At 53.4% G+C, this 20,283-nt stretch overlaps 1 protein-coding gene across 3 annotated transcripts; it reads left to right on the top strand.

Moving 5' to 3' along the window:
- Nucleotides 1-668: 668 nt before the first annotated feature.
- DOHH (deoxyhypusine hydroxylase) lies at nucleotides 669-16,144 on the top strand. 3 transcript variants are annotated; one of them, XM_049876379.1, is made up of 5 exons: nucleotides 669-803; nucleotides 5,847-6,161; nucleotides 10,824-10,900; nucleotides 12,855-13,095; nucleotides 14,521-16,144. In XM_049876379.1, exons 2-5 carry the CDS (start codon nucleotides 5,888-5,890, stop codon nucleotides 14,838-14,840), a joined length of 912 nt encoding a protein of 303 aa, XP_049732336.1. In that variant the 5' UTR covers nucleotides 669-803; nucleotides 5,847-5,887; the 3' UTR covers nucleotides 14,841-16,144. The 3 variants fall into 3 exon arrangements, with proteins under 3 accessions (XP_049732336.1, XP_049732335.1, XP_049732337.1); XM_049876378.1 differs by having other exon boundaries at nucleotides 669-821; XM_049876380.1 differs by lacking the exon at nucleotides 14,521-16,144 and adding an exon at nucleotides 13,648-14,082 and having other exon boundaries at nucleotides 669-821.
- Nucleotides 16,145-20,283: the final 4,139 nt, after the last annotated feature.

Raw genomic sequence — 20,283 nt, 5'->3', positions numbered from 1 at the left:
ACCCATGGTGGACAGTTTCCAGTGAAGCTTCCAGACGAAGACAGACTAGGTAGAAAGGGCTGGCGATCTACTTCCAAATATCAGGCAATGAAAGCCCTATGGATCACAAGGAACATAGTCTGACAGCACTGTCCGATACATTGCTGGAGAATGAGCCCCCTAGGTTGGAAAAAGTCACTCAAAATACACAGCGGCCGTAACCATGGACTGCAGCATACCAACGATTCTGAGGTTGATGAGGACTGGGCAATATCTCGCTCTGTACGTGGGGTCACCTTGAGCCAAGTCGACTAAACCCGCAGCTACCGACACGCACAATCCCTTCCTGTGGTTCCAGCCCCGGAAGCCTTGGCCACGCCCCTGGCCTTGACCACGCCCCAGCGACGCCACGCATGCTCCGTCGTTAGCCGGCCTCAGCCCGGGAGGAATCGGCACAAACCATTTCCATTTACTGCACCGGATGGGGGGGGCCAGCGATAAGTTCTTCCGGGGACAGGATTGAAGTTACATTTACCATTTATTGATGACTGTCCGTGGACTACTATTACGGTGATAGTGTGAGATAAGGCACTGGTGCCGCCGACTCAGACTCCCGAGCCTCCCGCTGCGGAAGTCTTTGACTCGATTTCCCCCATCCCTGGTCGCCTTGGTGCCGTCGGGCAGGTCACGTGGGCTGGAAGATGGCTGCCCACAGAGCGCGCCGCTCGTGTCGCGGCTGCTGAAGCTGCAGGACCCGGGCTGCTCGGACCCGCGAATCCTGCGCTTTGGGAGCTCGCTGGGACGTTCTGGCGACCGGGAGCACGGTGCGCGGTCCGGGCCAGGCGAGTGTGCTCGGGGAGGACGCCTCGTTGGGGGATCTGATCTCCGAGGATCCCTTCGTTGTGGGGGGTCTTGAGGGGCCTCCTCCCGAGGGGTTCTGGGTGGCGATTTCTTCTTCCCATGTTGTGGGGATCCTGCCTTTGGGGGTCCCTTCGCTGGGAGTCCTGGGGAGCCAGCCCGGAGGGATTCAGTGTCGGGCGACCCCTTCCTGGGAGCTCTGGGGACCCGGGGAGTCAGGCCGTGAGGGATCCCATGTCGGGTGACCCCTTTGTCGGAGTTTGGGGGGCCCGGGCAAACAGTCCATGGGGGATCCATGTTGGGTGACCCTATTCTTGAGATTCTGGGGATCCAGGAACCAACCTGTGAGGGGTACAGTAGTGGCGGGTCCGCATAGCGAGATCTTGAGACATCTGGTGCCAGGGTCCCTCTTCCAAGGCGATCCCGAGGAGCCGATCGCATCAGGGGGATCCGGAGAGCAGCCCCTGAGGGGTCGAGTGTCGGGGCAACCCCTTCCGGGGACAGGTCTACGTCTAGTTAGGGAAGATCTCTGTGCTGGGGATTCTTGGTTTAGAGAGGCCTCTTGGAGGAGGAGTTCGAAGGTCTCTAGGATTCAGGTCTTCCTCCATTATGACTGTGGAAGGCTCCTTGCTAATTGTCTTAGTTCCTAAGAGACCTTCACGGTTTTGAGTGAACTTCTAGATTCCGCCTTGACTGGGCCCCCACAACCCTGTGCCCCATCCTTGTCCCCTTCCCCCTGAAAAATGGGACTAAGGGGCGAGTTAAGGTCTTGGAGATGGTTATTTGTACCCCCTCTTACCCTCCTGAGCACAGAAGTGAACGTTGGGCTCCCTGAGGGAATATTTAATACAGTTGTTGAGTCCCATCAACTTGATGTTCTATTCACGGGGACCCCATGTGACAGAGTAGAAGTGCCCCATTGGGTTTCCTAGCCTGTAATATTTACGGAGCCACTGGGTGGGTTCAAACAGCCAACCTTTCAGTTAGCAGCTGAGTGCTTAACCATTGCACTACCAGCTTTCTTTTATCAAGCGTGTACTAGGTACAAGGCATTGCACTAGGTGTTCTGTGAGCATCATTTCATTCACAGCAAGTCTGTAAGGCCCATGTGTTCCTTAGACCCATTTTACAATGAGAAGCTGTCTAAAGTGCTTAGTACTGTGCCTGGCACACAGTAGATGTTCAGTTCATTCATTCATCAAACACTTACTAAGTGTCTACCATGGCGATGGAGGCCCTGGGTGGTGCAAATGGTGAACACGCTCAGCTGCTAACTGAAAGGTTGGAAGTTCAGCTCCACCCAGAGGTACTTTGGAAGAAAGGCCTGGCAATCTGCTTTTGAAAAATCAGCCACTGAAAACCCTATGGAGCACAGTTCTACCCCAACACACGTGGGGTCGCCATGAACTGGAGTCAGCTCATTGGCAACTTTTTTTTTAGTATGTTGACAGACACTGCTAGGTCTTAGGGACCTAGGGACACAGCAGTGAACAGAATAGTGATATATATATATATATATCTTAAATTCTGTCCTCAGGGAGCTTACTTTGTAGTGGGAGGAGACAGACAATTAGACAATGAATAGACCAGTAAAATATAAAGAAGGTCAGGTGCTATTTGCATTATGGAGAAAAATAAAGCAGAGACAGGGAGTGCTGGGGAGTGGAGGACTTGCTTGTTAAACAGGGTGGTCAGTGACACCAAGACCTGAAAACCCAAGAAATGTGAGCTATTAATGTTTTTATTCCAAATGAAGAAACTATGCTCAGGGCATGGCCAGGAGGGCACTGTAGGTCTAAGCCCAGAGCTCAGCCACCCCCCCTTCACCTCCTGTAGCCCGGGCTGCCTTCTGGCCATAGATTTCTCTTTATTCCCAGGAGTTTGAGTTTTTGGGGACGAGGTGGCACCAAGGAGCCTTGGCCAGGTATCTTGAGGGAGGCCCAACATAGCTGGGGTCAGGAGTCATGGGTCCTGTCTGTCCTTGACAAGTCGCTGCTCCCGTGGGCAGGACAAGGAGTTGGGTCACGATGGCCCCATTCGCCCGGCAGCTCACACTCTCCTGGTTCTGTACCTTCTGAGGAGCTCTCTTTTGAGGCATCAACCTCTTTTGATGGTCACCTTGGCTCAGGTAGCCACACCTCCCCTGTTAAACTTGGTCACCACCACTGACGCCGCTGGGAACCAGAACTGGCTGCTGGCATGCTGCAGCTTGCTTATCATGTTTCTGGCGCATCCCCCAGGTTCGCAGCTGGCCCAGAGGGTGGGGCGGGGGGGCCCTTCTCCCAGCCGTGGCTGTATCTTTCATCTCCATCCACTCCACATAGCAAAGTTTGTGGTTTAGAGCTAGACTCTATGGAGCCTAGATTCAAATCTCTTCCCGCCATCCCTGAATCAGTCCTTGAACCTCTCTGTGTCTGCTTCTTTGCCTCTGAAATGGGAACAATGTTAACACTTAGCTGCTGGGGCTGTGATGAGGGCTGGATAAGGGAATGCACAGGCAGAGCTCTTTAAGAGAGTGCCTGGCACATAGCAGAGGCTATGGAGGTGTCAGTGGCTGTTGTTATTTTTTACGGAGGACCTACTGTGTGTCTGTCATTGTGCTGAGTGCTGAAGATACAGCTACCCTAAGCAACTGAACCAGTAAATATCTCCTACGATGTCTAGGTTCCTGGTGGCAGAGTGGTTAAGTGCTCAGCTGCTAGAGGCTGCTAACCAAAAGGTCAGCAGTTCAAATCCACCAGCTGCTCTTTGGAAACCCTAAGGGGGCAGTTCTACTCTGAGCTATTGTGTCACTATGAGTCAGAATCGACTTGCCAGCAATGGGTTTGGTTGGTTTTATGATATCTAGCCACTACTCATCTGTCAGTGTGTCGTACTGTGGTGGCTTGGGTGTTGCTGCGATGCTGGAAGCCATGTCACCAGATTTCAAATACCCGCAGGGTCACCCATGGTCGACAGGTTTCAACTGAGCTTCTAGACTAAGACAGATTATGAAGAAAGACCTGGCAGTCTACTTCCTAAAAAACTGGCCAGTGAAAACGTTATGAATGGCAACACAGCATTGTCTGGTACAGTGCCAGAAGATGAGCCCCCCAGGTTGGAAGCCACTCAAAGTATGACTGAGGAAGGGCTGCCTCCTCAAAGTAGAGTCGACCTTGATGACGTGGATGGAGTCACGCTTTCGGGACCTTCATTTGCTGATGCGGCACAACTCAGAATGAGAAAAAACGGCTGCAAACATCCATTAAGATTGGAACGTGGAACGTACGAAGTATGAATCTAGGAAAATTGAAAGTTATCAGAAATGAAATGGAACATAAACGTCGATGTCCTAGGCATTAGTGAGCTGAAATGGACTGGTGCTGGCCATTCTGAATTGGACAATCATATGGTCTACTATGCCAGGAATGACAGCTTGAAGAGGAATGGCAGAGCATTCATAGCCAAAAAGAACTTTTCAGGGTCTATCCTGAAGTACACCATTGTTAGTGATAGGGTGATATTCATCATTTGAATTATGGTGTTGGTGAAGAATACTGAATACATACCACGGACTGCCAGAAGAAAAACAAATCTGTCTTGGAAGAAGTACAGCCAGAATGGACCAACTGATTTTATGTCCAAAGTATATGAGACAAAGTCAGGAGGGACTAGTCCCTGGAGAAAGACATCAGGCCTGGTTAATTAGAGGGTCAGCGAAAAAGAGGAAGACCTTCAACGAGATGGATTGACACAGTGGCAGCAGCAGTGGGCTCAAGCATAACAATGATTGTGAGGATAGGGCAGGACCAGGCAGTATTTCGTTCTGTTGTACATGGGGTCGCTATGAGTCAGAACCGACTCAATGGCACCTAACACCACCAGTTATTTGGTTCAGAGGTGACCTCAGCATAGTTTCGGTTTAAGGTTTAAGGATTTCCTCAGGATAGTAGTTTGGAAGGGGCATGTTATCCAGCTTCCAGAAAGTCTGGATTTTGGAAGCCATCATGGAGGCCAGCTACCACGTCCCACTGGCTGTGGTGGGGAGAACAGACCAGTGGAAGCTATCGTTGATGTATAGGTGAGAGGTGGTGGGGAGACTGAGGCCCAGAGAGGGGCAGTAATTTAAGGAAGGCTGCACAGCAAGTAGGCGAGGCCAGAGGCGAGCATTCAGCCTTGAAGTCCAGACCGTTCAATGGGTGGAAAACCACCTCGCCCCCAGATCTGTTTAATGAACAGGTCAGCAGTGGCCTAGTTGATCTAGTGCTGCTATAACAGAAATACCACAAGCGAATGGCTTTAAGAAACAGAAACTGATTTCAGGAGTTTAGGAGGCTAAAAGTCTGAATTCGGGGTGCTGGTTCCAGGGGAAGGCTTTCTCTCTGTTGGCTCTGGGGGAAGGTCCTTGTCTCTCTTCAGTTTCTGTTCCTTGGTTCCTCAGCAGTCTACTAATAGTGTATATTTATCTTCCCCAGCTCTGCTTGCTTAATCTGCTCTTTTTATCTCAAGAGAGATTGATTTAAGAGAGCTCGGCTGCTAACCAAAAGGTCAGCAGTTCGAATCCACCAGCCGCTCTTTGGAAACTATGGGGCAGTTCTACTCTGCCCTATAGGGTTGCCATTAGTCGAAATTGACTCAGTGGCAATGGATCTGGTGTTTTTTTTTGTTGTTGTTGTTTTTTGTTTCTATGCTAATACTGCCTCATTAACATAAAAAAGAAAACTCATTCCCAAATGTAATTATAAACACAGGTATGAAACCAACCAACCAAACCCATTGCCATAGAGTTGATTCTGATTCATAGCGACCCTATAAGACTGAGTAGAACTGCCCCCATACAGTTTCTAAGGAGCAGCTGGTGGATTTGAACTGCCCACCTTTTGGTTAGCAGTCATGCTCTTAACCACTGCACCACCAGGGCTCCAAACCACAGGTGTAGGGGTTAGGATTTAAAACAAATATTTTGGGGGGACACAGTTCTCAATCCCTAGCAGTTACTTTTATCCCTATCTCTTGTTTTACCGCTATAGGTTCTCAAGTCTGCGAGTCCCCAGGCAGACGTCTGGGCACCATGGTGACCGAGCAGGAGGTGGATGCAATTGGGCAGACGCTGGTGGACCCCCAGCAGCCCCTACAGGCCCGCTTCCGGGCGCTGTTCACCCTGCGCGGGCTGGGTGGCCCTGGCGCCATCAGCTGGATCAGCCAGGCCTTCAGTGATGACTCTGCCCTTCTCAAGCACGAGCTGGCCTACTGCCTGGGCCAGATGCAGGACGTGCGTGCCATCCCCGTACTGGTGGACGTGCTGCGGGACACCCACCAGGAGCCCATGGTGCGCCACGAAGCAGGTGAGTGCAGCATGGGTGGGGTGCTGCCTTCACCTGCTCTCTCCCACCTCACCCTTCCTGGCCTCTCCTGTGTGCTTACTCCCAGAGGATATAGAGCAGGGGTCGGCGAGCTGTTTCTGTAAAGGACCAAAGAGTAATATTTTTGGCTTTGCAGGCCAAACAGTCTCTGTCACGGCTACTTAAGTCTGTAGTCAGAGCAAGTCAGCCAGAAACAGTGGGCGTGGCTGTGTACCAGGAAGACTTTATGTAAGGACACTGAGATTTGAATTTCATAGAATTTGTAAGTATCCTCAAATAGTATTCTTTTGATGTTTTATAGGAGCCCTGGTGGTGCAGTGGCTAGCTGCTAACCACAAGCTGGGTAGCTAACCAAAAGATCAGCAGTTCAAATCCACCAGCTGCTCCCTGGAAACGCTATGGGGCAGTTCTACTCTCTCCTTTAGGGTCACTATGAGTCAGAATCAACTTGATGGCAACAGGTTTTTGATTTTTTAAAGCTGTTAAAAAATATATAAAAATCATTCTTTGTTCGTGGGCTGAACAAAAACAGTTTGCCAACCCCTGATGAATATCACAGGAGTCCCTGGGTGGCACAAACAGTTAAGCGCTCAGCTACTCACTGAAAGGTTGGTGGTTGAACCCATCCAGAGGCATGTCGGAACAAAGGCCTGGCGATCTGCTTCCAAAAGTTCACAGCCATCGCAAAACCTTTGGAGCACAGTTCTGCTGTGAAACACAGGGGGTCTCCATGAGTCCGAACGAACCTGACGGTGGTGGTGGGTGTGTATTACAGATTTATTTCGTCTACTCAGCACATATTTGTGGAGCCCTTACTGTGTCCCAGCCCTGTTGTGAGTGGAGGGGACACAGTGTGGCAAGACAGCCACGGTCCCTGTTCTAGCAAGGGACGCACAGGAAACCCCCTGGTAAGACACTTGGCAAGTCTGTGCCGTTACAACGTGTGTTTCCAGAGCTTGTTTACAATTAGAATGTGGAGGGCCATTAAGGTAGAGGTGGTGTTAGCACACGGGGGAGTCTTCCTGAGCAAGGCGAGCCAGCCAGGCTGGCGTAGAAATATAAGTTAACAGCCTTCGGCACAAGAGCAAAGAGCTGTCAGCTCAGCTGCCACACGGGCCGGGGACTTTGGGCTCCTTTTTTTAAAAATTGTGGGCAGCACAAATGGTTGTGTTCAACTACTTGCTGAAGGGTTGGCGGCTTGGATCCCCCCGGCAGCGCTTCGGAAGACAGGCCTGACAGTCTGCTTTCGAAAGGCCACAGCCTGGAAAACCCTATGGAGCAGTTCCACTCTGACACACACGGGGTTGCCGCGAGTCAGAATCAGCCCAGCAGCACCCAGCAACAACGAATAGGTACCGGTAGTCCCCGACGTAGGACGGGTTCCGTTCGGACGATTCCGTCGTAAGTTGGGTCTGACATAAATCAAATACCTAATTAGTTTTTAGTTGTCATTGTTATTGCCTCTGTTATTGGCATCTTTATGAATCTGACCTTTATTTGTCCTCGGGGTTGGAAACATTACATACAGACTTACAGATACATTTTAATACATACGTATCTACATACATACATAAAAAACTCACAAATCGTAATATTTACTCCAACAATGAAGAAGAGTTGGATGGCGTTGGCTTTTTGTCCGTCGCGGTAATAGCTCCACTTGTGGAAGCTTCTGGATTATCCCTGGGAATAGGGACGGCATTTCTAGTCAGCAAATTCCTGAGAGTCGTCTGTACGGTCCTTTTCGTTTCTCTTCATCTATCTCATGGTAACATCTCGCTGCTTCCCGAATCTGCCTGTTGACGTTAGCAAAGTGACAGGCGTTTGGGTCCATGTTTTCAAGCAACTGAAGCTCCTGATTTAGTTTCAAAAAAACTTCAGCTGATTCTTTCACTGTAAAAATTTTTGACAACTTCTCTCCTTCCTCTTCCTCATTCTTTCTTTCTTCTTCAGTGTTTCTTTCCTCTTCAAAACCCGTGAAGTCCTGAGCAGTCAGTTTCCCTTCTTTGCGATCTATGGGCTGTTCCCCGTTGGCGACAGCAAGTTCCAAATTCCACGTTTTTGCCACGTGGACGACTTTTCCACCCACCTCGTCCATCGTATCCTATTACATGCTTGGAGATAGGATACTCCATACCCACCCCGTGCATCTTCCCTTAACTTTCTCCAGGAAGGTGCAGTGTTCCAGAGACACTGACGGTCCTGAGTCGTAGGCAGAGTGTGTCCTAAGTCGGGGACGACCTGTGTAACAGACGTTTGCCACTGGAACTCTTTCTGAGCGTACAATTCCGTGACGTTAATGACATTCATTCACCACATTGTGCAACGAACAGCCAATATTCATTGTCAACATTTTCCTCACCGCAAACAGACCCAGTACCCACTGAGCGATACCTCCTCATCCTCCCTCTCCCAGCCCCCAGTAAGCTCTAGTGTACTTTGTCTGTACGCATTTGCCTGTTTTAGGTATCTCATATAAGGGGGATCATATACGATTTGTCCTTTTGTGTCTGGCCTCTCTCACTGAACGTCATCTTTTCAAGGTTGTAGCGAGTACCAGTGCTTCATTCCTTTTTATGGTTGACTAAGAACCCATTGCAGGAGAAAGATGTGGCAGTCTCCTTCCGTAAAGATTACAGCCTAGGAAACCCTGTGAGGCAGTTCTACTCTGTCCTGTAGGGTCGCTATAAGTTGGAATTGCCTTGACAACACACAATAACAACAATGACCCGTTAAAGAAGCCCTGGTGTCTCAGTGGTTAAGCACTTGGCTGCTAACCAGAAAGTTGGCAGTTTCAACCCACCCAGTGGTTCCTTGAGAAAAAGACCTGGCTATCCGCTCCTGTAACGATTACAGCCAAGAAAATCCTATGGGGCAGTTCTCAGTCCCACGGAGTAGGCTGTGGGTCCAAACCGACTCAAAGGCATCCGACAACAACAACAACTCATCGTGTGGAGGGACCCCATCGTGTTTATCCATTCATCCGTGGAGGGACACCGGGCCATTTCCACCTTTGGGCTCTTGTGAATAGCAGTGCGGTGAATACTGGTACGGACCTATCTGTCTGAGTCCTTGCTTTCAAGCCTCTTGGGTGTACACCTAGGAGTGGAACTGGCTGTCCTTGTAAACATTGGTGTACTGAGCTTTATTTTATGAAAAGGAAGGTAAGCATCTGTACCCAGGTCCCCCCACCACAAAGGCGCCCCCTAGCCGTGCTCAGCTCTCCTCCTATGATGGGTTGTCCTCCCTCCCCTGCCCCCCGAGCCCATCTGAACGGCAACCCCGCTGGCTGAGTTGCTTCCAGCTCCAAAGACTGCAGCCCCCAAGCCTGGCCTTTGTTTTAGGCCGGGGGACTTTTTTAATATTCTCCGATGTACTCTCCAGCTATTCTGAGCTGCCCCCCTGGCCTAGTCCAGGTAACTCTCAAGATTCCAGCAACTGTTTTTTCTTAGAGCCTTCCTTACAAAGAGCGATCTACCCTAAACCTGGTTTTCCCCATAAGCTCTGCTGTTCTTATTGTGTCATTCTGCAGAATGCCAAATCACATTGTAGCAGAAACACGTCAGTGCTGAGGAGGAGAATATACCAGGGAACGGGTGGGAGTGATGGAGCGATGGCAGCTTTTAATCAGTGAACAGAGACCTGAAATGAAGTTAGAGAGTTGTCTATGGGAGCAGCGTCCCAGGCAGAGAGGATAGCCTGGGCAAAGGCCCTGAGGTAGGACAGTGCCCGGGAAGTTGGAAGAACAGTGAGGAGGCCTGTGTGGCCGGAACAGAGTAAGCAAGAGGGACAGAGGAGAAGGGGAGGGCTTGGAAGGCCTCACTCTCACCCTTGGTCAGCTGACCCTCATCTATCGCATCACAGGGGTCTTTCCCGGGCAGGCTCAACGCATCCAGCCACTGCTGAATGTCCTCGGAGCCCCCTTGTCAGCTTGGTCCCCGAGGGTGATGACTGACTTGTGTGTGTCTCCCGTCTAGAATGTGAGCTCTGGGATCGATTCTCTCACTGCTGTAGTCTCAGAGCCTCACCTGTTCTTGTTGGGTACTGTCGAGTCAGCTGTGACTCACAGTAACCCCAGAACTGCCCCATAGGGTTTCCTAGGCTGTGATCTTTACAGGGAGCCCTGGTGGTGCAGTGGTTAAGAACTTGGCTGCTAACCAAAAGGTTGCCAGCTGAATCCACCAGCCGCTCCCTGGAAACCCTGTGGGGCAGTCCTACTCTGTCCTATAGAGTCACCGTGACTCAGAATTGATTCAATGGCAATGGGTTTCTTTGGTTTTAATCTTTAGGGCAGCAGATTGCCAGGTCATTCTCCTGCAGAGCTACTGGTTGAGTTTGAACCGTCAGCCTTTTGGTTAGCAGCTGAGTGTTAGCAGCTTAACCACTGCACACTAGGCTCCTTGGAGCCTCCCCTAACTTCGGTCAAGGCTAAGTTCTGGGGGAAGGATTCTGATCGACCCACCCTGGAGCCTGGATCTGCTCCTGCTCCAGTCAGCTGTGGCCAGGGGACAGGACCACATGATACAGGCAGTTCTATGGGGTGTGAGCTGCCATTGGGAGGTGGGGGAGCAAGAAGGAGATGACCAGCTGGGTGGACACCCCCATTTCCCAACCAGCGTGAGTTCTCTGGTGGGCTCTTTTCAGGGGAGGCACTGGGGGCCATTGGGAAGCTGGAAGTTCTGGAGATCCTGAAGCAGTACTCCACCGACCCTGTTGTTGAGGTAATGCCCCTGACCTGACCCTTCCTTCCTTCTATCCCCTGCTCCCTACCAGTCCTGGGTTGGTTCATGGAAGCTCTCCCCAGTCCTGGCCTAAACCCTATCTGGTTGCCATGGTGACCACTTGGCCAAGGATGCTCCAGGGATAAGGGAGGAGAAGGTGCAGCCAGGGGGTCCATTTGGTAGAACCAAACTCTTGATTCATTGAACACTATAAAACCCGCCCTGCTCTAGTCGGCAGTGTCCCCGGGCCTGAGCCACAGAGCCATCCCTGCCTCCCACACCTCGTCCCTCTGCTGAGGCCTCCCTGAACCCCTCCACTTCTCTCCGTCCCTGCTCCGCCACCTGGGCCCACTGACCTCTCCAGGGGTCTCCCTGCTGCCGCCTTTCTTTTTTCTTCAACAGGTTTATTGAGATTTAACTCACATACTGTACAGTTCACCCATTTAAAGTGTACAGTTCAATGGTTTATAGTATATTCACACAGCTGTGCGACCATCACCACTGTCCAATTCCAGAACATCTGACCAACCCAAACCCTTACCTGTCAGCAGTCACTCCCCACTCTCCTTCCCCCAACCCCTAGGCAACCACTAATCCACGTCCTGTCTCTATGGATTTGCCTGTTCTGGACATTTCCTATCAGTGGAATCATACAATATGTGTCCTTTTGTGTCTGACTTATTTTACTGGGAATAATGTTTTCGGAAGGAGCCCTGGCGGTGCAGTGGTTAAGCGCTCAGCTGCTAACCAAAACTTCAGCAGTTTGAACCCACCAGTGGCTCCATGGAAGAAAAGATCTGGCAGTCTGTTCCTATAAAGATTTCAGCCTGAGAAACCCTATGGGGCAGTTCTACTCTGTCCTCAGGGCCCCTATAAGTCGGAATTGACTCAGTGGCCCACAACAACAACATTTTCAAGGTTTATCCATGGCATAGCATGTCTGAAGGCTTCATTTCTCTTTCCAGTGTTTGGATGGACCATACTGTGTCTATCCACTCATCAGTTGGTGGACACCTGGGTTGTTTACACTTGGGGGCTGTTACGAATTGTGGCTCGGAACGTGCGTGGACACATCCTTGTGTGGACATGTGTCTTCACTTCTCACCAGCTGCCTCTCTTGCCCACATCTCATGCCCATCCTCAGTCTCTCCTCCCCTTGGCAGTTAGGGGATCTGTGACAACTCAGGCCCGAGGATACTAGTCCATCACTTAGCACCATCACCAGACACTCATCACCTGCAGGACAAAACCCAGCCCTCACCACAGCCCACAAGGCCTAAGTCATCTGGCCTGACCACTGCAGCTCATCTCTGCTGCTTGCTTCCCCGCTGCAGCCACATGGGCCTCCTTGCTTTTCCTCCAACTCACAGGCACGTTCCTGCCCCAGGGCCTTTGCACGGCTCTTCCCTCTGCCTGGAAAGCTGTTCTCTCCAGATCTCCTTATCCTCCAAGTTTGCTCAGATGTCACCTCCTTCAAGAAGCCCTCCCAGATTCCCTTGCATAGTCAATTTCCATTTCCTCTCTGCCCTCCCCTCTTTCTCTGTTTCCCTTGCTCACTCCACTCCAGCCACATGGACCTTCTTGCTGTTCCTACAACTCACCAGGTCTGGTCCTGCCCCACAGCCTTTGCATGGGCTGCTCCCTCTGCCTGGAGCACTTTTCTTCCTGACTTTTACAAGGCTCACTCCCTTGCTTGGTTCAGGTCTCTGCTCCAATGTCACCTCCTTATTGAGGCCCTCCCTGACTGCTTCTCACCAATCATAGCATGCTGGTTTATTTCTAATCTGGAATCATCCATTAGTCTCTGTGTTGGTTGTCCCTCGTCCCTGCTAAACCACAAGCCCCGGAAGATGGGGAAGGGGTCTGTCATTTCCACCTGGTGTCCCCAGCGGCCAGCCCAGGAAGCACTTCGCTTTGCTCCCATGAGCGACACTGCCCATGCCCGCTCCTGCAGGTGGCTGAGACATGCCAGCTGGCGGTACGGCGGCTGGAGTGGCTGCAGCAGCATGGCGGAGAGCCGGCGGTGGTGGGGCCGTACCTCTCGGTGGACCCAGCCCCACCGGCTGAGGAGCAGGATGTGGGGCGGCTTCGGGAGGCACTGCTGGATGAGGCCCGGCCACTCTTCGACCGGTACCGGGCCATGTTTGCCCTGCGTAACACCGGTGGCAAAGAGGCCGCCCTGGCGCTTGCTGAGGGTAAGGAGGGCCCTGGGGCATGGGACCATGGCGCAGGCATTTGTGACAGCAAGTGCAAAGGTCCTGGGGTGGTGAAGGAGCAGCGCCCCCATGAGGGCCAGTGGTTGCCTCTGAAATGAAGCAAAGGAGGGTGCCTTGCGCTCGGTGTGACCCTGTGGCCGTCATGTGCATTAGCTCATTCTTGGTGGCTGGTGGGTGTTCACCTGTGTCCATTTTACCCATGGGGAGACTGAGGCACAGAGAGGCAAAGAGGCTTGCCCAAAGTCACACAGCCTGTGAGAGGCCGAGTTGGAATTTGACCCCAGCAGCCTGTCTCCAGTGCCCTTAACCCTCTTTGCTGCTATTACTATTCTTATTAGTTTCACCCCAGCTATGCAGGGTGTGCTATACAGGGCCCTGGGGTGCTGAGCGTCCCCATCTGCGAAGGAAAGGAAGGGGGTGTGGGACATCATAGTGATCTTGCCCCAGGGTGAAGGAACCTCAGAGTCCCAACCCCTGAGGTGTTCCCGCCCATGGGCCCACAAAGACCGGGAGCTGCTCTCTGCCCTCCAGGCGTCCCGAGGCTAACGGGAGATGGTCAGCCATCACTAACCTGGGCTGAAGGTGGCGGTCTCCAGGGACCCAGAGGATGCCGGGAGGGAGATGCAGGAGAGCGCAGTGTGGGTTTGTCTTCCCAAAAAACCCAGTGCCGGTTTGTCTTCAGTGATAGCTAAAAGCAGGGGTTCCACAGACAGCAGGCTCCGAATTCCAGCTCTGCCATGAAAACAGCCTGTGGTCTTGGGCAAGTGTTTCTCCCACCTGTAAGAGTTTCATGGCGCTGCAGAGAAAGCTGTAAAACCCAGTGAAGATCAGTGCTATTGTTCACCCTGAATTGGCATGGGAAAATGTAAATAGTAATCCGGACACGAAGGCACAATGCAAATAACATTTCATGACATCGTGTCTAGGCAGCACAGGAATTAGTGGAAAACAAGGCGGCCTGGGGTTGCCGAGGAGGCTGGGGTGGTTCAGGGCTGGGGGCGGGGAAAGGAGGAAGTTGCCCGGTGGGACCCTCCCGTGGGGAGCGCTGTTTCCCAGAATCTAGAAGTTTTTCCCTTCTTCTGTCTTCTGCCTGGGGCTTCGGTCCCCCACCTTGATGCTTAAAGCCCTCTGCTTGACTTTAAAAAAATCAGTGCAAGTGTCACTCTTAGGGCCCATGACTCTCCCCGCCATGCCCCCCACTGCCCAGAGCCGGGGGTCCCTCCGTCTGCCTAGTCCTGACCACCCAGCACGGGGGGACGGGAGCCTTTTCCCTTGCGCCCCAGGTCTGTCATCCTTTCTGCTCCCCGGGCCCCCAGCGCACGCCTCTCCCTGGGCGCCCTCCCGAGCTGGGCCCCAGCGGCCGGCAGCGCCCCCCAGCGTTTCCTCTCACCTTCCCGCCGGCAGGCCTGCGCTGCGGTAGCGCGCTCTTCCGCCACGAGGTGGGCTACGTCCTGGGCCAGCTGCAGGACGAGGCGGCCGTGCCCCAGCTGGCGGCCGCGCTGGCCCGCCGCTCCGAGAACCCCATGGTGCGGCACGAGTGCGCCGAGGCCCTGGGCGCCATCGCTCGGCCCTCCTGCCTGGCCGCGCTGCGAGCCCACGCGGAGGACCCCGAGCGCGTGGTGCGCGAGAGCTGCGAGGTGGCCCTGGACATGTACCAGCACGAGAGCGGGCAGGACTTCCAGTACGCCGACGGGCTCGAGCGCCTGCGCCAGCCCCCCTGCTAGGCCCCGCCCCTGTTAGGCCCCGCCCCTGCTAGGCCCCGCCCCGCCGGGAGGCCCCGCCCTGGCAGCTGGAGACGGCCCCTATAGGCCCCACCGTCTGAGGCCCCTCCCTCCACAGAGGCCATGCCCCTGCAACTGGAGGTCCTGCCCCTATAGGGCCCACCCTGTGAGGCCCCTCCCTCCTCAGAGGCCATGCCCTGCACCTGGAGGTCCTGCCCCTACAGGCCCCACCCCCTGTGAGGCCCCTCCCTCCTCCGAGGCCACGCCCCTGCAACTGGAGGTTCTGCCCCTATAGGCCCCACCCTCCATGAAGCCCCTCCCTCCTCACAGAGCCCATGCCCCTAGAACTGGAGACCCTACCTCCTATAGGCCCCACCCTCTGTGAAGCCCTTCCCTCCTCGTAGAGGCCACGCCCTGCAAACCAGAGACCCCGCCCCCATAGGCCCAACCCCTCCAGGAAGCCCTCCCTTCTTAGAGGCCGTGCCTTGCAACAGGAGAAACTGTCCTCATAGGCGCACCACTCCCTCTTCCTAGATGCCACCCCCCTGCACCAGGAGACCCGGTTTTATAGGCACCTCCCCTCCGGGTTTTTTTTTCCCTCCGGGAAGCCCTGCCCCTAGGGCCCCGCCCCCACGGAGTTCCCTCCTGCTCTCCCAGTGGCACCGCCCTTCCCCCAGGAGGTCCCGCCCCCGCCTTGACCTGCACCTTCCCCAGGGCCGGGTGGGCAGGGACCCTGGAATTTTCGAATCTGCTGCTTCCCTTGATGCACCGAGAGCTGCCGGGACGTTGGGTATAAACTGACTTTGTGCAAATGGGATTTCAGTTTCCCTCCATCTGGCTTGCCGGGTGAAAGTGCTGTTGTTCGCCATCTGTTCAGCTGTTTTTGTCTCTGCGTTGGAAACCCTCCCCAGGGAAGGCTGAGGGCTCGTCTCTCACCCTCCCTCCCTGGACCTAGTGCACTGCCCGGTCGAGGTTTACGGCTTGGAACTCCAGGAAGGGGTTCAGGATGTCCCTCTGGGGAGGAACTTGGCCCCGGCTGGGGTTCAGTGGCTCAGGCCCGGGTTGCTGGGCAAGGCGGGTTGCTGGGGAAGGCGCTGACAGAAGATGCGGCCCAGGACTGCGGGGGTCCCAGGGGCGTCAGGACTGGCCCAGAAGGCCTCCCCCCACCTCCTCCCCTCTGGGCCCTGGGCTGCAGTGACCTGGCCTAGGCCGGTGTGAGGAGGTGGTCCTCCGTGGGCTGGGCTAGGGGCCAGGGCGGGGCAAGCCAGATCCCAGGTTGCTGCCCAAATGGAATATTAAATTATTTTCGCCAAACGTTGAGTCTTCAGTGTTGGGGGAGGGGAGGCTGGGAGCGGGGGGACGGTTGCTCTCAAGGAACCCTCGTGTACATGGTGGGGTGGTTTGGATCGGTAAGCTCGGCTCTGCCGTGACTCCCGTGACCATCGATACCGACGGCCTGCACCTATTTCACCGTCACAGGTGGGGGCGCAGATCTGCCAGCAGGCCCCCTCCAGGGGGCTGTGGGGAAGTAGCCCTCCAGCTTGGCCCTCCCCAAGCCCCCAACTCACTCAGCTCCTGTTGGGGGCACAGGGGAAGGGGTTTATTGGTGCAGCTAAGAGCCCTGGCTGTGGGTTCTGGTTTCGGCTGGTTCACGTCTTCCCTGTGCAGCTGAGCGCGTTAACCCCTTGCAGCACCCAGGGACTCCTACTAGAGTAGCTTTTATTTAAAAGCCGTCTTCTTTGTGTCCACGTTCCAATCGCCTGCACCCGTCATCCTGCTCCATGTCTGTGGTCCATCCCCTCTAAACCTCCAGCACGCCCTTCATCCTCGCTGTTTGCGCATCACATGGCTTCCTACTTCGGTGAGAAAATGATGCAATTAGAACTTCCACCTGTTCCCACTGCCCCCTCTGCTCAGCTACCTGCCCGTGTCCTGTACTCAGCCTTCCCGCCCGTTATGTGGGTGGCACTGCTCCAGCCAAGACCTCTGTACGTGGTACAGATGGTTAGGTTGTTAGTTTGAGTCCACCCAGAGGCACCTCAGAAGAAAGGCCCGCCTGTCTGTTTCTGAAAAACTAGCTGTTGAAAACCCCATGGAGCACAGGTCTGCTTTGACACACATGAGGCCACTGGGAGTTGGAATTGACAGCAGCTGGTTTGGTTTTTGGTTTGCTGTCACAAATTTAGCAGCTTAAAATGACATTATCTCTCACAGTTTCTCAGGGCCAGGAATCCTAGAGTGGATTAGCTTAGTTGGGTGATTCTAGCTCAGAATCTGTCTCAAATCTGCTCACTTTTACCCCCTCCTCTGCCTCCACCTGGTCCAGCCTGGTCATTGGCCTCCTAGACCAGTGCAGTCATCTCCGCCCTGGTCCTCATGCAGCAGCCAGAGGGTGCCCCTGAGCACCTGAGTCAGGGCCCGCTGTCCTCTGCTCACAGCCCTCGGGGCTCCCACCTCCCTAGGGTAAAAGCCCAAGTCCTCCACCTGGCCCCCAAGGCCCTGCCCACCCTGCTCCGTCTCCTCCGCGGCCCCCTCCTCCACTCTCCCCCTCACTCATTCTGCTCCAGCCACACAGGGCCTCCTAGTTGTTCCTCCAACTCACCAGGCAGGTCCTGGCCCAGGGCTTTTGCACAGGCTATCCCCTGGACACTCATGTAGCTGGCTCCCTTTCTCCTCCAGATCTCAGCTCAAATTTTAAACAGTAACTAAACACTTTCCTTCTATGAGACAGCGGTGGCTCAGTGGTAGAATTCTTGCCTTCCATCCAGGGGACCCAGGTTCGATTCCCGGCCAGTCCACCTCACACACAGCCCTCACTCGTGTGTCAGTGGAGGCTCCTGTGTTCCTGTGATGCTGAGCAAGTTTCAGTGGAGCTTCCAGACCAAGAGTAGAAAGTAGCCTCGTGATCTACTTCTGAAAATCAGCTGGTGAAAACTATGGATCACAGCAGCCTTATCTGCAGCTAATCACCGGGATGGCACAGGACTGGGCAGTGGTTTTACTCTGCTGTGTGCGGGATCGCCATGAGTCGGGGGCCGACCTGACCGCAGCTGACAATAACTTACCTCTTAACAGCCAGTCATAATCCCTTTTACCATGGCCTCTGTCCCCACCCCCATTTTCTACCTTCTAAAGTACTACTTCCAGACTAAGACCAGGAAGAGGGACTCAGCAGTCTACATTTGAAAAGCATTAGCCAGTGAAAACCTTATGAATAGCAGTGGAACATTGTCTGATATAGTGCTGGGAGATGAGCCCCCCAGGTGGGAAGGCACTCAGAAGATGACTGGGGAAGAGCTGCCTCCTCAAAATACAGTCGACCTTAATGACGTGGATGGAGTAAAGTTTTCAGGACCTTCATTTGCTGATGTGGCATGACTCAAAATGAGCAGAAACAGCTGCGAACATCCATTAATAATCGGAACCTGGAATGTACAAAGCATGAATCTAGGAAAATGGGAAATCGTCAAAAATGACACGGAACACATAAACATCGATATCCTAGCGTTAGTGAGCTGGAATGGACTGGTATTGGCCATTTTGAATCGGACAATCTTATAGTCTACTTTGCCAGGAATGACAACTTAAAGAGGAATGGTGTTGCTTTCATAGTCAAAAAGAACATTTCAAGATCTATCCTGAAGTACAACGCTGTCAGTGATAGGATAATATCCATACGCCTACAAGGAAGACCAGTTGTGAGGGGTTGAGATTGTGTGTCAACTTGGCTGGGCTCTGATTCTCAGTGTTTTGGCAGTTGTATAATGTTGTGATCACTTCCCTGTTGAAATTTGATATGTGATCACCCCCATGATGGAATCTGCTGAGCGGTACCGGCAGGGGTGGGCCCTGTGGTGGCTCACCGCCCCCTCAGCCTTCATCTCTCTGCCTTCCGCTGCCGAATTCCTTCCTGCTCGCCTTGAAAAGGTTGTTGGCTTGTTCCAGATCCAGCAGCTGTCTCTTGTCTGACCTCTGGTTCTTGGGACTTGAGCTAGCAGCTTACGTGTCCACCTTGGGATTCGCCAATCTTCACGGCCTGTGAGTAAGAGTCCTGCTCCCTGACCTGCCTGTCTTGGGTTCGCCAGCCTCTGCAGCTATGTGACTCAGGAGAAACCTTGCGGTCTTGCCTGCCGACCTTGGGGATTCCTCGACCGTCACAACCTGGGAGCGGGATCCCTGCTCTACAACCTGCTCATCTTGGGTTCGCTACCCTCTGCAGCTCTGTGAATTGGGAAGGGACTCTATCCTGATCCGAGGACTTGGGACGTTCCAACACCTACAATCACTTGAGCTGTTCCCTTGATACAAATCTCTCTGTATGTATTTATACGCTTTTCTGGTTTTGCTTCTCTAGAGAACCCAGTCTAAGACATTTGGCACCAAGAGAGTTGGGTGCTGCTCTAACACATACCTAAAATGTGTACGTGGTTTTGAAACTGTGACTGGATGGAGTTACAGCAGCTGCAGAGGACCCGTACAGCAGAGAAGCGACAATCGCAGAGAACCAGTGGCAGCAAAACCAGGAGACCAGTGCCAGACACCGCTGGAGCCAGCCCACAGGGTGAGAGGGCTGAGTGCCTGTGCACAGGAGGCTTCCTGGCAGAGTGGGGTGCCTCTAGGCACTTGTCAGTGGAGCTACAGAGCTTTGGAACAGTTTCTCCAGCAGGGCAGATGCGGGCCTGGGGCCTTAGAGCCAAGAAGCCAGTAAACAGAAGCTGAAGAGACAAAAAATACAAGAAGCCAAGGGGGCGGGGGCCAAGATGGTGGTGTAGTCAGGTGCTTCCGGCAATCCCTCTTAAAACAAAGACCTGAAAAAACAACTGAAATGATTATACTTATGACAAGCTAGGAGCCCTGAACATCAAAGGCAAAGTCAGAAAATGGACAGAGCCGCAGGGGGAGGGAGAGATGGTTCAGAAGCAGTGAGGAGTTGCCGGACCTGAATCGCTGGGAACCCTCAGGCACCATTCCCTGGAGCAACCACAGCAGGGCTGGTGGTAGTGTTCCGGACGTGGTTTCCTCAGGGGGAAACAGCAAGCCACACAGTCTACCCACACCTCTGGAACTAGAGAAGGATGGCGCGCTTGGTAAAAGCTAAGTACTTGTGTATATTTTACCAGACCCCCCCCCCCCGCCCCAAGCCGGCTTCAGTGGCTGTCAATTTCCCTGGACCTGAGATAGGCCTTGCTGAGCACTCTGAGCCATTCTCCAAGCCTTGGAGAAGGAATAAATTCACAATTGGGGGAATAGATAATCTGCCAGCTCCACTAACCTGGGGAGGAGAGAACAAAAGTGGCTCCTGTCCAGGCATAAATGGTCTGTGGACTTTGAATACCTTTCACCCTTGCATGGACCTGCGTGGGCCCATTTCAGAAGAATAGGCCCTTGTTAGCAGACTGAAACTGTTTCAGCTGTGAGGTGGAGAGGTGGGTATTCAATGTTTGAC

This window comes from Elephas maximus, chromosome 3 (assembly GCF_024166365.1).
Source record: "Elephas maximus indicus isolate mEleMax1 chromosome 3, mEleMax1 primary haplotype, whole genome shotgun sequence".
In the NCBI taxonomy this organism is placed as follows: domain Eukaryota; kingdom Metazoa; phylum Chordata; class Mammalia; order Proboscidea; family Elephantidae; genus Elephas; species Elephas maximus.
The sequence above is the reverse complement of the archived record's forward strand: the minus strand, read 5'-3'. Positions and strand labels throughout refer to the sequence as shown.

Excerpts from the sequence above, each read along its gene's own strand:
- DOHH (XM_049876379.1), top strand. The coding sequence starts at position 5,888 with ATGGTGACCGAGCAGGAGGTGGATGCAATTGGGCAGACGCTGGTGGAC. Across the intron at positions 10,901-12,854 it reads CCACCGACCCTGTTGTTGAG|GTGGCTGAGACATGCCAGCT; the intron begins GTAATGCCCCTG and ends CCGCTCCTGCAG. Across the intron at positions 13,096-14,520 it reads CGCCCTGGCGCTTGCTGAGG|GCCTGCGCTGCGGTAGCGCG; the intron begins GTAAGGAGGGCC and ends TCCCGCCGGCAG.